The sequence below is a fragment of the Pteropus medius genome, unplaced genomic scaffold (assembly GCF_902729225.1).
Source record: "Pteropus medius unplaced genomic scaffold, Ma_sr-lr_union100, whole genome shotgun sequence".
NCBI lineage: Eukaryota > Metazoa > Chordata > Mammalia > Chiroptera > Pteropodidae > Pteropus > Pteropus medius.
Genome location: NW_024340698.1, coordinates 5,252,992 through 5,270,065, shown reverse-complemented (window position 1 = coordinate 5,270,065; position 17,074 = coordinate 5,252,992). Strand labels below are relative to the sequence as shown.

At 39.0% G+C, this 17,074-nt stretch overlaps 1 protein-coding gene across 1 annotated transcript; it reads left to right on the top strand.

Moving 5' to 3' along the window:
* Window positions 1-1,068: 1,068 nt before the first annotated feature.
* CD40LG (CD40 ligand) lies at window positions 1,069-13,225 on the top strand. The gene is made up of 5 exons (XM_039874877.1): window positions 1,069-1,296; window positions 3,307-3,438; window positions 7,446-7,500; window positions 9,422-9,484; window positions 12,272-13,225. Exons 1-5 carry the CDS (start codon window positions 1,141-1,143, stop codon window positions 12,646-12,648), a joined length of 783 nt encoding a protein of 260 aa, XP_039730811.1. The 5' UTR covers window positions 1,069-1,140; the 3' UTR covers window positions 12,649-13,225.
* The last annotated feature ends 3,849 nt before the right edge of the window (window positions 13,226-17,074 follow it).

Below are 17,074 nucleotides of genomic sequence, written 5' to 3'. Positions count from 1 at the left end.
GTGTTTTTTGATGTTGTTGTTGTTCTTTTTTTTTACTAGTATGTAAGGAGTTGGCTATTATTTGGAAAACTCATAGCTTAGGCTAAACGAACTCCCCCCAAAAAATTCAGGATGAGAGTTGTCTATTGCATAACACATTTCAAATATCTTTCATTTACATATTTTTCGATCTTCACAACAACCTATACAATAGGCAAAACAAGTGCAACCGTTCCCTTTGGATATGAAGAAACCGAGGTGTAGAGAGGCAAAGTGATTTGCCCAAAGTCCATAACAAATTATTGGTAAAACAAGGGCTAGAATTCAGGTCTCTTAACTGCAGCTTATTCCCCCTATTCTGAACAGTTACATCAGCATCAGCAATTATCTGATGAATTAGAACAGTGTAGACAGGCAATTGGGCTAATTCAAGCTAATATTCCTACTTTAACCTCAATTGCAGAGTTTTGGCCTGATTTTCCTTAAGACCCTACTTCTCTTGGCCTTTGAGAAATTTATTTTTCTTGAATTATCTTTCCAGTTAAATTTTATTTAATAATTATCAGCACTTCTTTTCACTTATGTTATGTAGACTTGACCGGAAACACTGCCAGGATTTTGTTGTGTTTAAACATTAAAGAAGTCTTGAGAAGCAATTAGCTAGCAACACACCAGTCATAAAATCAATCCAAACTTTTGTTGACATTTCTTTCTTTCCCCATATACCAGGTTCCCGCTTTACATTAGTAAGAATGAAATTGAAATAAGTCTGTTGCTGGTGGATTAATTTATCACTTTCCTTGAAACTGGTGAACCCAAAACGTTAGACAGCTATAGGAAAATACTGCCATTGTCTGTTAAGAAGTCTATGACATTTCAAGGCAAGAATGAATGTATGGAAGAAGAAACTTGTTTCTTCTTTACTAACAAAAGGGAAAGCCTGGATGTGAATGATATGGGTATAATTAAAAAAAAAAAAAAAACCTTTACGTAACTTTTTTGCTGGGAGAGAAGACTACGAAGCACATTTTCCAGGAAGTGTGGGCTGCGACGATTGTGCGCTCTTAACTAATCCTGAGTAAGGTGGCTACTTTGACAGTCTTCTCATGCTGCCTCTGCCACCTTCTCAGGCAGAAGATATAATTTCAACTCTAAAGCAGCATGATCGAAACATATAGCCAAACTTCTCCTCGATCTGTGGCCAGTGGACCACCTGTCAGTATGAAAATTTTTATGTATTTACTTACTGTTTTTCTTATCACCCAGATGATTGGGTCAGCACTTTTTGCTGTGTATCTTCACAGAAGATTGGACAAGGTAAGATGAACTATGAGCCTTTATTAACCTAATCTGGGGTCCTTATTTGTGAGTTGTTTGGTTTTAGTTCTACCCAAATGATGGCCAATGGTAGAAACCCAAATAGATGAATATCTTGTGCCATAATGTTTGTTGTCTAGTTAGTGAAGTCTCCTATTCTTGTCTCTGGGCAAGATCTTGGGCTCCGGAGTCAGACTGCCTCCATTCAAATCTTAACTCTGCCTCCTACTAGCTCTGTGATCCTAGGCAAGTTATTTTTCATTTTTGTGTCTTAGTTTCCATGTCTGAGAAATGTGAATTATAATGGTATCCACCTCATAGATAAAATGAATTTAGTCTTGTAATGAACTTAGATGGAGCCTGGAAAAGAGTAAACACTATGTAGGCATTAGCTATAATTATTTGCTAAAGTTTTGCTTAAGAAGTAAACTATTTATTTTACCATAGAGACATTTTTCTTTTAAATTTCTGACTAGAGAAGAAAATCAATTTGATCTGAAATTTTGTAGTGCTTCAGATTAGCATGAACATGGATAAATCCCCAAATTTGCAGTCTTTTAGTAAAAGTGGCTTTCTCTGCATAATTCTTCAAATGCTGAGTGTAGTTACAAGTTGCTCAGTTTCCCTCTGAGATGTTTTACATTCTTAAATGGTTGGACTTGCAGGAACAAAAGAATAGAATAACTTAGTAGATTGTTTTACATTCTTAGGAAAAGATAATCTTTAGGAGTTATCCTGTCTCGATGTGTTTACTCACTTCACCAAAACCACTTTTACTAAAAGACTGCAAATTTGGGGATTTATCCATGTTCATGCTAATCTGAACATTTCAGATCAAATTGATTTTCTTCTCTAGTCGGAAATTTAAAAGAAAAATGTTTCTATGGTAAAATAAATAGTTTACGTCTGGGTATTATTGCCTGTGTTGACAAAATATTAATCATAGATGAAAAGGAGAAATTTGATCAGTTATCTGGCCATTCCTAAAAGTTTGGATGTGGAAACCTTGGATGTACAACATCTGTACACTACATTTTTCTCAGGGATGCTTGAGTGTCCTCTATTGGGATGCCAACCTAGAATTAAGGCCATGAAGTTTTCTATCAGGATAAAGTGGGGCAATCATAGTTGAAGCAATTAATTGGGTCACTCAAATTTTACGTTTTACTGATGAGAAAAGAGGAGGGTTTCTGGGTCTGGTTGTTTGCTTGTGTTTGGTCTGGTGGGCTCTCCAATCAAAGCCTGGACATAAGTCTAGCCTCTACAAGGGAAATATTGACCTGGGTAGACTCAAATTTGCCGTAGCATTTAGGTGTGCTCTTAATGACAGTGAAAGCCGCCGGCTAACTGCATCTTGTTTTGAAACCAAAAATTTAATCTTAAAACAAGAAAACAGCACAGAATTAGTTGATTATACAAGCAAATTCCATATATTTAATTATTCTAAGACATTGGAAAATAAAATATCTTGTTAACTTTGGAAATGAAAGATGACTTTTTTAAATGTAAATTTTTTTTTACCAACACTAAAGTTAAAACGAAAGAGAGATGTAATTAGAACTTAGTTAATTGATGCACATTGCAAATTTACTTCTTTTTATTAAGTACTGAATCACAAACACTAAAATGAAGTGGACATATTAGCTCAGCAGAGAACTATTTTATAGGCTATGTTTATAATGAGCAATCATTTCTGGAACAATGGGAAATATGACAATTGTAGAATGTTGCTACTATGATACATTGAAAAATATACATTTTGTGATAAAATTTTATTAGAATAACTGTGATTTCTACCTAGAGTTACAGATAATATGAAATTTTAGTTGCCGACTTTTGTAGATTTTTAAACTGCTAATACCAAATATCGATCGCTTTTTATTACCTATTTATATCTGCAAAGTCCTTCTCCTGTTGTTGATGCCTTGCAAGTGAATGGAGAGGTAGACATCATTAGCTACATTTTCTTTCAGAGTTACATTTCTCATGTCCCTATTCTTTCATAAATAGATAGAAGATGAAAGGAATCTTCATGAAGATTTTGTGTTCATGAAAATGATACAGAGATGCAACAAAGGAGAGAGGTCCTTATCCTTACTGAACTGTGAGGAAATTAGAAGCCAGTTTGAAGCTTTCGTCAAGGTAAAGAGTTCATTTGTTGGTAAAAGTATTATCAAAAAGTTCTAGTACTTCTGCTAGGTTGGGAAACTGAAACCTGACAATGTAAAAGTTTAAACATTTGTTATACATACATATATACATACAAATACATACATAAGTATGTGTGTCCAAAAATAAATAAATAAATGAATAAATAAATAAATAAATAAATAAAAGGCAAGAATGAAGCCAAAATCCTATGTTAAAAGGAAATGGAAACTTGGAAGTGTGCACATTCATAGGAATGTTATTGACAAAAAAGGGAAAATGCGCACTCTCATAGGCACATTCGCACATATACATGAGCTAGTACATGTAATTGCTTCTGGGAAAATTATAAAGAATACCAAGTTTGTTTTACACATTTTGTTTTCTTTCCATCCAAACCTTGATGCCTTTTCACTGTGTACCCATGGTCTGGCCCCACATTCCCAGGGAAGTGATAACCATTGGTCGCTGCAATATCAGTAGGCCACAGGTTAAGGTATTGCCTTTACTGGGGATAGTAGGGACTTCTGAAGACTGATAAATTCTAACATATAAAGGAATGCATTTTTTATGATGGAATTTCAGAAGCCATGAAAGTGGTATCTTTTCCTTTTAGTGTGAGGAGAGGCGTGGGGGAATGGGGAATGGACCTTCTCAGTATCGCTCAAATTGGATCCCATATAATACAACTTGTTCATGAAGCCAGTCCCCTTTAGGGTCAGTAAAGACCTGAGGCAGAGAGAGTTTGGAGCTTTTTAGTCCAACAGCTTGATACTCAGCATGAAGTCATATAATGGGTACCTAAAACAAGAATTTTTAAAACGTTTATTGAGGATGCACCTACAACATTAATTCCATCGTCATAGACAAGGAGTCTAGGGGCTCGTTCTCCTGAAGCAGAAGATTAAGAAATCTTTCTACCTCTTTCCCTCTCAGAACCCTAAGTCATATACCCCTGGTCCTCAGTTCACTTTGGGGTCATGAACAGGAGGCAGCACTCCACATTGAGGACAGGTGGGTAGGTATCTGGGTGAACCAAGAGGAGTTACTTCTCATATATAGATGATGTGTGATTTAACCCGGGAGTGAAGGGTTTGAGATCTTATTTCTGAGCTTGTTCCTGTCCTCCAGATTGTCCCCAATGTGTAATCTAATCCAGTAGTGAAGACTCTAAGACTTTATTCCCAAGTCACCTATGGGAATCAGAACACAGCTCAAATCTTCTGCTGGCTTTTAGGTTCTTTACATTAATCTAGGTTTTAGATGAAGACTCTTAACTCTATATTTGCAAGTCTTGTAAATGATTTGAGTTTCTCTGGGGTTTGAGGCTTCTGCCAGTATTACAGGGTATTGGAAAGTGTTGCAAATTTAAATGTGAATAAAGTCACTTTCATAACAATGGTTAATAATTCAAATAGCATATATAATGTACTTGGTTGTGTGATTTTGCACAAATGAGTTCATCTCTCTAGATCTCAGTTTTCTCATCTATAAAATGAGAGGGCCGAGATTATCTATAAGGGCACTACCAACTCCGACATTCTGTAATTATGTAATCGGCCTTCAGTTCTCTCCAGCGGCAGTGAGAGTGGCTGTTGATTTTTCCCTCCCTCTCTCTTTCTTACTGAGAGTTTTACACCTGAACTGCCAATTCATCATGGCTTCCCAAATCAGCCACCCGGGAAAGGAATAAGGAAAACAGCCAGTTTGGCCTCCCTGCTTATATTTACATTGTGTAAAGTGAGAGCTCCAAAGTTTCATATTCTAAAAAGTCAGACCTTCTCAGGTATGTCAACAGGGGTTCTTTACATGTGACAGAGGAAGCCCCTTACCTCTATTGCAGCAGGGGTGGAATCCTAGTCAATATCATCTGTATATATGATACAATAGAGAGACCCAAAGTCTTCCAGCTACTCAATCCTCTTCCAATGTCTGAACTTCTTTCCAATATCCATCTCCCCAAATTCCTCATCTTAAAACAATATTTTGGATTTTTTTTTAACCTAGCAGGCCAACTACATAATAACCCTAAATTAGATTTTTATATTCTTACCTAATGTTAGCAGGCTCTCTTTCTGGGTCATAATTTGACTGGCCCAAAGCAACCCAAGGTTTGAATTTTGGGGCTCTGAATAATAGTACTTTAGGGGGTCTTAGAAATCATTGCATCTAATTATCGAACCAGAACTTGTCTTCTCCCCAGAGTTTCTAACAAGTGGTGCCCCAATCTGTTTGAACACCTCTAATGACAAGGAACTCATTATCCCCTAAGGCAGGTAACACCAAGCTGTTACTTTGGGGGGAAGATGGGATTCAGAGATTATGTTAAGTGGAGGCAGAATAGTATAATTTTACATTAAAACTTACTACCCACCCCACCCTCTGCTACAATGATCAGTTCCATGATTGTCTGCCCATCAATGCCTGAGATGTTTTTGATAAGGTCAAAGAGCTTCCTTTTTAAGTTAAAGGTCAACCTGTCTATACCTGCTGCATTGAGTTCTCACTGAGAGAAATAACTAATCCCAGATTTTCTGAAAGTCAACTTTAAAAAGTGTTTCGGTTGAGGTGGGGAGTAAAGCGATAAAAGGCTCTGGGGAGTGTGGTTGGGGGAAAGTTCACGGAAAGGCAAGGCTAGGTGCATAAAAGACAAACTTTGCTGACTTTACATTTTCATCTTGGCTAAACCCTGACACCAATGCAACCACCTAGCCTGAAAGTATCTCGATCTCGATCATCACACTCAACTTTTTGAAAAGACACTAAATACTCATTTGTTTACTTGTTATCTCACAAACATTTTCCTGTTGCCGCATTTTCACAGTGCCACACTTCAGCTCAAGTGGAAAGTTGAGACTCTGCAGCCCATGTGAGTGCTTTGAGGCACAGATTCCCCTTTAGGCTCTGTGACTTAAACTCTCACATCTGATAACTGAGCTGAGCCTACAAGAAGGCACTCAACAGCAACACAAATTCCTACTATGGGAGGAAGGGGGCAGAAAAGGCCCTGTAGAAAGTTGATTCCAGTAATGGGAAGGAGCACAAGACTTTGATTACAGGAAATGAACACTACTGTCTTCCTCCCTTGTATTCAGAGTACAGGGTGATAGTGTAGTTAAGTCCTGGTCTAAGAATGTGATCTCAAGGTTTTGACTCTTGGCTTCATCCTCAGATTATTTGGGAGACATCATGACAGCCAGTTAAGCCCTCCAGGCCTTTTATTCAGTATCTTTAAAATGGCGGCAATAGCTTTTTATTATATTTTGACCTGTGTTGATGGCAGTCCCTATTAGCTTCTTTAAGTACCTCTAGCCTTCCTTCAGTTGGTAAGTGAAAAGAAACCCCATGAAGAAGTGTTGCATTTGCTTTTGAACATCAGCAGCATTGAGAGATTACCTGTGTTTCCTGTATGCTGATTATTCGAAATAAATACAGGCCACACAAGGGCACACAACCAACAAGTGAATACCCTTAACCCATTGAAAGGAACAACAAAATAAAAAAAAAATGTCTGAGGAGTTTTTCATAGTCCAGGATTCCTTCTCAAGATTAAACATTTCCTAAGAGATATCAGACCAATTTTATTCTAAAAGATACACACTATGCTTTATGTTTAATAATATTTTATACACCAATTCCCAGGATAAAATCATCTCCCCATTCAACATCATTTGTCAATACCTGTCAAAGCCAAGGAGGTTAGAGTCACAGGAAGAGTCAATATCACAGACTCTGGTCTGGTAAGAGTGCTGGAATGGAGATAATGAAGCCCAGATTCTGCTTCCAGATCCACTCCTGGCCTTCCTGGGCTATCAGCTCATCTGACAGGGCCATGGGATCCCAATTAGTATGAAGAAATTAATGACAGGGGCTGAGTCCATATGATGATCCTCACCAGAACCAGGCAACAGAGTAAGGATGAATGCCAAATGAGTGATACCTCTAAAACCCCACAGCAGAGTTCCTGCCCAAATGACCTTTTGTAATGATTCTTATTTCAGGATATAATGGGAAATGAAGTGAAGGAGAAAGAAGAAAATTTTCAAATGCAAAAAGGTAGGTTGCTACTTACCAGTTTCTATGAATACTTAAAAACTGAAAGGAATCTTTATAAAACTGATTATACTAAACAACCTAGTGTTAAATCAGATAACTTTTAGGCCTGGAAATAAAACAGGAACACGATTGGAAAATTGACACTTTCTGCTGCCTGTGATTTAGAAAGGCTTTGTATGTACATATTTATGGGGAGGGTTGGGTTCCTTTAATGCTGATAATACCAAGTATGAAGAAATTTTATTATCTTCAGTACCTTAATCAAAGCAACCATACAGCCTAGTACCACCTACAGAAGATAAGGTGATAAGAAAGTCATCATTTGGTAGCAGTGGCATTCATTGCTCAATGATACAAGTTTTTCATGAGGAACCATGACTAGTGGAGCCCCTGGGATCAAGGAGTGAATCAGTGTCACAACGTTCTATTCTTTGTCCTGTTCTTGATGTCAGAGCATCTTGAACATCTCAGGCTTGGAAGAAGTCTTGATGGTTCTAAAATCCAGCACCGTGCCCAAAGCACAAATCTCCTTCGCAACAACACTGAGCATCTGGCCTCTGATTGAACATGCCTAGGCACTTTCTATCTCATAAAGCAGCCTGATCCATCTTTGAATGGTTCTAATAATTACAATAAGTTTATTATGTTACATGAGAGAAGTTTTTTTCTTCTCTGAAGTTGAAATTTGTTCCTGTAATCTCCACTCACTAGATCCAATTCTGTTTTCTGGGGCCATATGAAACAAAGTATAATTCCTTGTCTACACAGCAGCTGTCCAGATGTTGAAAATGGCAATCATGACCCCTGAGCATTTTCCTCTCCAGACAAAACCTCCCCAGTGTCTTCTACTATGACCCTTTCCGGGCCCTTTCCTCTCCTGGTTGCCTCCTTTTCTAGATGACACCCTAACTTTCCCTGTTTCTCTTAGAAAGTAGCACCCCAAACCAAACACAATAATGCCTGGAGTGACCAGAGCAGCTGAGTGTGGGAAAGATGAAGTGTTGGTAGATGAGTGTTTTTGGAGATACTATTATATCACAAAGTCAGTGAAAATGATGCTATGGGTTTTGTGAAGTCAATACAGACAAAAAATACATGTCTACATACATAGAGATACAGATACTGTTTTCTGAGGCAAAGAGAGTATTCAGTGCTTGCTTTAACTATTGATCTAGATGTAAAGGATGATATGATTTTCATGATGGTTTTGTCTTCAGAATAACTGTAAGGTATGTTGAGTGGTGTCATGTTATCTGCTAATTACAGTGAAACTTGAGGAAACAGTTCATGTGGATGCTACCTAGCAGTCTTCAGGAAAATGATAAATTTAACAAAACTGTTAATTTATTTGACTCAATATTTATAGGGCACCTACAAAGTGTTTGGCACCAGGCTCCTTACCAGAAAAAAAAAAGAGAAACTTTCACAAAGTCTTTGCATTTAGGAGATAAGCACATCTAGTTAAGAAGCAAGCCTTTTACAGGAGAAGCAATTAGAGATAGATACAATAATTTGGCCAATTGCTTGACCAAATCAGACACCATAAGCATCTTACTGCTAATTGTGCAGGTATAGTCTTGGGGCCTATTAAAATTCCCAGTGGATGAAAGTTGTTCCTAGAAACAAGATTCAAAATATGTTTAATGAAGTTCAGTATTTTTAGCCTATGTCAATCTATGTAAAGAGGAATTGAGTACTGAACAACTATTAGAAGAATGGAATCAGTGGAAATAACCAATTCAGTTGTTCAGATTTTAGAAACCAGCTTGTCCCCCTGTGAGGATATCAGCCCATTCTATCCTTCCTTTTACATAACCTGTTTAAGCACAGTCTCTATTACACAGCTGTACAACTAGACCAAATAGTTCCATGGGCAGTTTTGTATTACTTTGGCCTGAGTTTGCTTTTGGTTTCATTTCAGGTGATCAGGATCCTCAAATTGCAGCACATGTCATAAGTGAAGCCAGTAGTAAAACAGCATCTGGTAAGTCCAGAAGCATCTGAACATCAGCCACCCAAGAGGGAAAGCTTGGATGCTGACACAATGCAGCCTAATGATTAAGCTCCTCTCTTTCTCTGGGGCCTAATTTACAGACCTACCCATACGTCTCTCATATGCTTTCCTTTGTCTTCAAAGGGAGCTCAAATGTACAAATGGGACTTGGAGGGACAAAAGGAGGTAGAACGGCAATCCTGATGTTCTCATTATGTTCTTGCTCAATGGTTGATTCTAAATGATGAATTACTGGTGGAGGGACCATTATTCTGACAACATAGAAAAGATGGCAGGTAGTGACTTCCTGACTTGGAATATCCCTCATCCTAACCCTTCTTTGCTGTGTGTAAGTGGGCCTCGGGGGGTGTTTCCTACCATCTGTCAATCCCGGCATGATTAACCTCAGCCTCATTGGGGCCAACCTCAGGAAAATTAAGGGTAAAATCATTCTGCAAAGATCAATAGATGCCAGGATGTTATATTTTCCAATGAAGTAACAACAACAGATGACATACTGTAATCTTTTAAACCCTGAATGATTTTATTTCCGTATATGTTCCACCATTATTCTAGCCCTTAGATCTTACCCACCACCCCCCAAATCTGTACCTCCTGATAGCTGATGCTGGAGAATGTCTCATATCTGATAAATGGATGGAAACATGTATAAAATTCCCCATTTACATAAATGCAGTCTGAGATCATCAGAGTAGTCTTTGAAAAATTCAGCACAGTGCTTCAGAATGGACTTCTAAACAATGTGTGTATGTATGAGAGAGACAGAGAGACAGAGAGACAGAGAGAGACAGAGAGAGACAGAGGTAGAGACAGAGAGAGACAGAGACAGACAGAGACAGAGACAGGGAGAAGGAGGGAGGGAGGAAAGAAGAGAGAGAGAGAACGAGAGGAGACATAGCCTCATCTCTGAGGTAGGGTTTAGGCTTCTCAGTGGGTATACACATGGTTCCTGTGGATCATGATTTGGAAGTACGAGCACTGGATAGGAAGTTTTTGACACTGAGGTTCAAGAATCATGACTATCACTTACTGGGTGACCTTAGGCATGTTCCTTTACCTATATAGCAGCTTCCTGCCTCACTTAAGAGTGACTCTGAGCATCAAAATCAGCTAATGTGGAAGAAAGTTATGTTGTCAAGTGCTATGCAAATATAAGGTGTCATTACTTAGTTTATTTCACTGTTAATTGTCAGAAGAGTGGCCTAAAACCCTTCATTAATACCAGTTATTTCCATAATATTTAATAATTCTGCCAAGCACCCCTTTCTCAGAAAATACACTATGGGAGAACATTGCAACTACATTGGCATGTCCAGGGTGGCCATCCACATGACAGCAACCATCTGGATTGGATGACAGCAACAGAGATACCTCCTAGAAGAATAGCTTCCCACTGGTCTTTGTTCACATTGCCCTTAGATATATTTCATGATGTTCAGATTCTACCTAAAGGCCCATGATTGATACTGGTTCTAGTATACTTTATAGTCTGCATCACAGTAGGTTTGTAAGAGATCATTTGAAAAGACAGTAACACTCCTCACCCCATGCCAGTCCTAAACCTCTCATTCTTAACTGGTCATGGTGCTACAAACTTGACCTACATCCCACAGCAAGGACTAAAATTAGGTAAGGACTTACAAAAGTAAACTTAGTGAACTAAAACATAGGGAACCTGCCCTTGTTTTCTCAATCAAATGATCCAAAAGTGAAAACATAAAATGTTATTTCTGGAGTGGTCTGGAAGGCCATGAAATGTCAGGCATTTGGAATGCCTTTCCTATTATTACTAAAGAATGAGTCTTAATAAGTTGGATCTTGCACCCTGATAGGCCTAAGACCACCAAATAGGATTTTTAAAAAACTCAAGAATCAAATGCATCAATACTTTCACCTCTCCCATCCCCCACCCCAGCAATCTTGCTCTCTGTGAAAGCTGAGATTTGAAATTGGGTGCACACACTACTTTGAACCCACTCAACATCTCAGCTGAGAAAATGGCACACTGTTGGTGGGTACTCGGGTTTAGCCACAAGAATACAGGTACTTTCAAGTTGGTGGCGCCCACTACAAGGGAGATCAAAACACCGAGTGAAATGACAAGTTTATTTTCATACTTCCTTGCCTAATTTAGTCCTTGCTGTGGGAGGCAGGTCAGGTTTGCAATAGCATAATCAGGTAGAAAGAAATGGGGGCTTTCCTTTTCTCAGTGCCGAGCCTGTGCTAGGTGGATTGGCAACTCTTTGGCTTTGTAAAATTCAAGGAAAGGAAGAAATTAATATTAATATTAGAAAAGATTTTGCCTGAATGTTGGTATGCATAATTTATGATATGGAACTTTGAAATTATTCATACTTTCTTAAGTTCAAGGGAAAATTACCTTTAAGAACTCTAAAGGCAGAAGGAAACTCACTGTGCTCTGTTACTTTATTTAACCCCACGAGTCTCTGAAATACGCTGTAATATTAGCCTGTGTTGCAGATGAGAAACTGAAACTCGGAGAGATTAAATGATTTGTCCAAGCTTGAATAGAACTTAGACTGGAATCCCGCTCCATCTGACTGTAAAGCTCATGCAGATTTATAAGTTATAGCTTCTTTATAGACTCTGAAGGCTGGAAGGGTACTTAAGAATCCCTGATGCCCCAAACCTCCATTCATATATGAAGCTAGTATCAACATTAAACTTTATTTTCTGTTAGAATGTGAACCATGCTATGCTTCACCTCAATATAAATTTTTCCCCTCTCCATTACAGTCCTACAGTGGGCCCAAAAAGGATACTACACCATGAGCAACAACTTGGTAAGCCTGGAAAATGGGAAACAACTGGCCGTTAAAAGACAAGGACTCTATTACATCTATACCCAAGTCACCTTCTGTTCCAATCGGGAAGCTTCGAGTCAAGCTCCATTTATAGCCAGCCTCTGCCTCAGGTCAATGAGTGGATCCGAGAGAATCTTACTTAGAGCAACAAATACCCAGAGTTCTTCCAAACCTTGTGGGCAACAGTCCATTCACTTGGGAGGAGTATTTGAATTGCAACCCGGTGCTTCGGTGTTTGTCAACGTGACTGATCCAAGCCAAGTGAGCCATGGGACTGGCTTCACGTCTTTTGGCTTACTCAAACTCTGAACAGTGTAACCTCGCAGGCTGCTGCTGAGCTAATGCTGGCAGTCTTCATAATACAGCAAAGCAGTTAAGACCACCCCCTGTTGAACTGCCTATTTATAACCCTAGGATCCTCCTCATGGAGAACTATTTATTATACACCCCAATGCATGTAGGGCTGCAATGAGTGAAATATGGGGTGAGTGAAACCCAAAGAGGCCCTGTACCATAAGAGCTTATATTCTGAAGCAGCAACCTGACTGATACAGACATCCAGAGTCCTATGGAAAGACAAGGCCATTATGCACAGATTGAATTCTGAGTAAACAGCAAATAATTAGCCAAGTTTAGTTTTTGTTTTTGTTTTTATTTTTGCCTGCAGTGTCTTTCAGTGGATATGTATTTGATTTATCAGTGAAGATGCACAAGGGAAACAGGGAGCCTCAGCTCACATCCAATTGTGGTTGATTCTAGGTCCATGTGGCCATGATATAGGGGGCAGGCTTTAGAAAGTCTAATGCAGCAGAGAACTGGAAAACCCTGCCCCCCACCAGCCACCTCGACACTCATTCATTCTCTCTCTCTCTCTCTCTCTCTCTCTCTCTCTCTCTCCCTTCCCATCCTTTCTCTCTCCTGCCTCCCTCCCTTCCTCCCTTCCTCTTTTTCTCTCTCTGTCTTGTTCTCTGTCTCTCTCTCTCTCACACGCACACACATACACACACAATCAGGCTGTGTTGCCAATCATTTATCTTATTTCAGCCCTGTCCCTATCTCCATCATTCTAGATGGGAGGGGGAGTAGAGAGAGCAGCTCTGGGCCTGCCCACTCTTCCTCAAGAAATGACTGTATTTAAAGGAAACCTATTGTATCTACCTGCAGTCTATTGTTTCCCGAGTGAACTTGTCATTATCTTGTTATTTATTTTTTGAATAATAAAGATCTCTTAACATTATTGTTGTTATTTAGCACCTAAAGCCCTAGGCCAGGTTTGGGGAGGAAGAATCATTTGGAGGGAATTTTCCCAGCCTTTGTGATGTTTTCATAAACTTGGTTCTCAAGCCTGTGGCACCACAAAATATCTTAGCAACAGCACATTCCCTGGAAGTCTGTGATAGTTTTTGATGGACGACATGGAAGCTTATTCAGTGAAAAGCAATCTGAGTCTTTATTTCCAGCTTGCTCTGGAAAGATTGCAGGGGATTGAAGAGAGACTATTTTTTTCTTGATTAATTGCAGCTAAGAGAAGCTGGAGGGAGATCCTTAAATGAGAAGCAGTTGCTTATCTTTTTAAGAGCTATCTAGGTGGTTGCACCTTAGGCAAAAGGAAACGGAACTTGGACAGCCTAGGGGGAAGTATGGGCCCTTCAGTCTTCCACTGAAGCCAAGGGAGGTATATTCTTTGTCAACTCCAACTGAGGGATTCTCATGTAAGAAACCCAGAGTGGCTTTTTCATCTTTACTGGTAGAGTACATTGCTTAAGACAAACACCACATGTTCAAGCAGAAAAATATTACTGTAGAAAAAGAAATGAGAGTGAGAAAAGGTGGGGTTAGCTATTGACCCCTGCCCTTACTCTTCAGTTCTGTGGACAATATAGTCCCTTCTTGGCTGAGTGACTTTAAAATCCTTATATCATGACTTTCTAATACAAGGCTGAAATCATGCTAGACAAATTTGCTTGGCTGCATATTTTCTCCAAGGTGGGAACTTTGGTATAAGCAGGGGTGACATTTGTTGATTCATGGATTCACTTAGGGATATATTTATAGTTCTATCTTGTCCTCTGGAGCAAAGATCCTTCTACAATGTTGCTCTCTGCATGGAATACTTGAAGGAAATGGGATGGTGGCCATGGCAGCTAAGAGACATTGGTCATGATAGTCTCACAAGTATGGGCCTGCCTTAGGAAGGCCAGGGCCCCAGATCTAGCTGAGGGGAGGACTTGGTCCAGTCCAGAGAAGAAAAGAAGGCAATACACAGACCGTGACTCTCCCCGTCTCATGGTAGCTGAGAACAGCCATATTTGCCCAACTTGCCTCGGTGAGACAATAGGGGTGGGGATGAGCAAGAGGCATCATAGGGTTCATAAGTAAGGAATTCATGTCCAACCTGAACAAATCTTTTACAGTCTTTATATACTCACATCCTCTGATTTAAACATTGTCCCTAGATGTCACTCTGCTTTCTTCTTCTTTGGAAATTATTATCATTCAGATTATCTCTACTTTTAGTAACCAAGTTAGTAACAATAGCTGTTATCAGAAGAAATGCTATTGATATAAAAACTACATTTTCTAGGCTATCTCCTCTGCTCTCGTGCTTTCTACCATCCTCTAAATGTTACCTGCTATAGCTCCAGCCCAAAATATTCTCCAAACTTCAGCCTCACATAGCCAACTGCCTTCAACCTCTCAGACTGTTTCCTCATGAGGTCACCTTGCCCTTCCCAATTACTTCAGGTCTTTCACCTTCTTCTATTCCTGTCTTACATGATCACAGTGAGCTGTCTCCCCCTTCCCCTTCATGCTACTAATATGCCTTTAGTCCTGACTTGCCCTGTAGAGTCTGTCCCCAACTGCCTAAATCTCCAAATGATGGGCCCAGGCCCTCAAACTCAACACATCCAAATGGAACTCTTAATCTTTCCCCCACATAATGGGATCCATTTTCAGTGCTTCATCTATCCTGCTTCCCAAGCCAGAAACCTGGCTTGACTTCTCACTGTTCAATCTCACCAGCCTATACACATCAACTCTATTTCTTAAATAGTTCTTAAATTAATCTACTTCATTTTATCTTTATTGCCATTATTCTAGTCTAAACTATTGTCATCTCTCTTCTGGACTACTACAAGAGGTTTCTAGACTCCCTGTCTCCACTCTTGCTTCCTCTCATCCATTCTCCACACACAACAAGAGTGAATTCTTAAATACAATTCTGATTTCACCACTCCCCTACTTCTTATTGATCTTAGAATAAAGACCAAAATAATTAACTTATTTCATCCCCTGCCAATATCTCTTTCAGTGTCTTAAGTTTTAACCCCCAGTTCCTCTAAGCAAGGCTATAAATGCTTTCCTGCCTCTGAACTTGGACATACTGTTTTCTCTTCATTCCTTTGCCCACCATACTTTCGCTTCACAGCACTTACCATAGTTGAAATTTTTCCTACTGTGCTGTGAACTTTTTGAGGAACAAGACCTTGTCCTGTTCACCTTGGTAACTTCAGTATCTACTACAGGGCCCAGCATAGAATTGGCCCTTTATTCATTGCATGAATGAATGAATGCAGCTGCTTATAACTCAGTAGTCCAGAAAAATTGTGTTGGTTAAAGCAAAAACTTGCAATACAGTATAAACCTATATTGTGTCAAAAATATCTATATGATAAAAATGTATCTAGGGAGTAGACAATGACTAAGAATTATATTGTAGATAAAACTAGAGAATATATTTTTATATTTCATGATAATTTGCAAAATAGTACATGATGTTTGCTCCAAACTTCACTTGAACATTTCAAAGTTGTTCCAATAAATGATGAGGACTTGAGAGTACATTTCTGATCTACCTATAATATTCTGATCATAAATTATCTAATTTAATTATCTTTTTATAAACATCACTTCTGCATTCCATGGGGGGTGGGGCAAGAATGTTTAAAATGACCAATGATTTTTATTTTCAAATAAAGAGAAAATGAACAAAGTGTAAAGCATTACTATCTGTTACTTTATAGGAAGCAAATGTCTACAAAATGCAAACTGTGCCCTAGTAAGCTGTCAGTACAGGTTACTCAAGTTGAAGGGAAACAACATATAAACTCCTGGGCTCTAGGATGGAAAAAAATTTGTGTTGAATTTGACTATTTCCATAGGGCCTGATACCACTGTGTTGAAAGCTGTATTGCTTTAGGCCTTTAGAGCAGCCTGAAGTACTTTGGACACAGTAACATGGAACATGGAACTAAGTATGACTTTTTTATTATGTTCTTTTGCTCTTTGAACCACATCTTTATTTTGAAAAACAAAGAAATACGAATTGTTGTGTAGTGGTTAAATCTACAGTAAGACAGATATAGTCTTAATCTAGGATCCACTATGTACCAACTTTATAGCCATGGGCAAGTCATTTTACCTCCTCTGGGCCTCAGAGTCCTCATCGGTAGGGTGGGAATGTTAATACATGCTTTGCAAGGTTTATGAGGATTTGATGAGAGTATTCACAGAAAGTCCCCAGCAGAGTCTACTCTCTGGAGCAAATTATCATATAAGATCACTAAGGTGGGTCTCCATGTGGCCCCAGGATACTAATCTGCATTCAGTGGTCTAAGTAGACAGGATGACATCTTAGAATGATTGAAACCTCTGTGACCAAGGCAGCCCAGGTACACATAAAAGTCTTACCTATGTAGTAGACCAAAGACCACACTCAATTTGAAACAAAGTG

What these genes read in the sequence shown, in the direction of transcription:
- CD40LG (XM_039874877.1), top strand. Translation starts at nt 1,141, where the DNA reads ATGATCGAAACATATAGCCAAACTTCTCCTCGATCTGTGGCCAGTGGA. An exon ending in AAATTTTCAAATGCAAAAAG is followed by an intron (nt 7,501 to 9,421) that starts GTAGGTTGCTAC and finishes GTTTCATTTCAG; the next exon opens with GTGATCAGGATCCTCAAATT. An exon ending in CAGTAGTAAAACAGCATCTG is followed by an intron (nt 9,485 to 12,271) that starts GTAAGTCCAGAA and finishes TCTCCATTACAG; the next exon opens with TCCTACAGTGGGCCCAAAAA.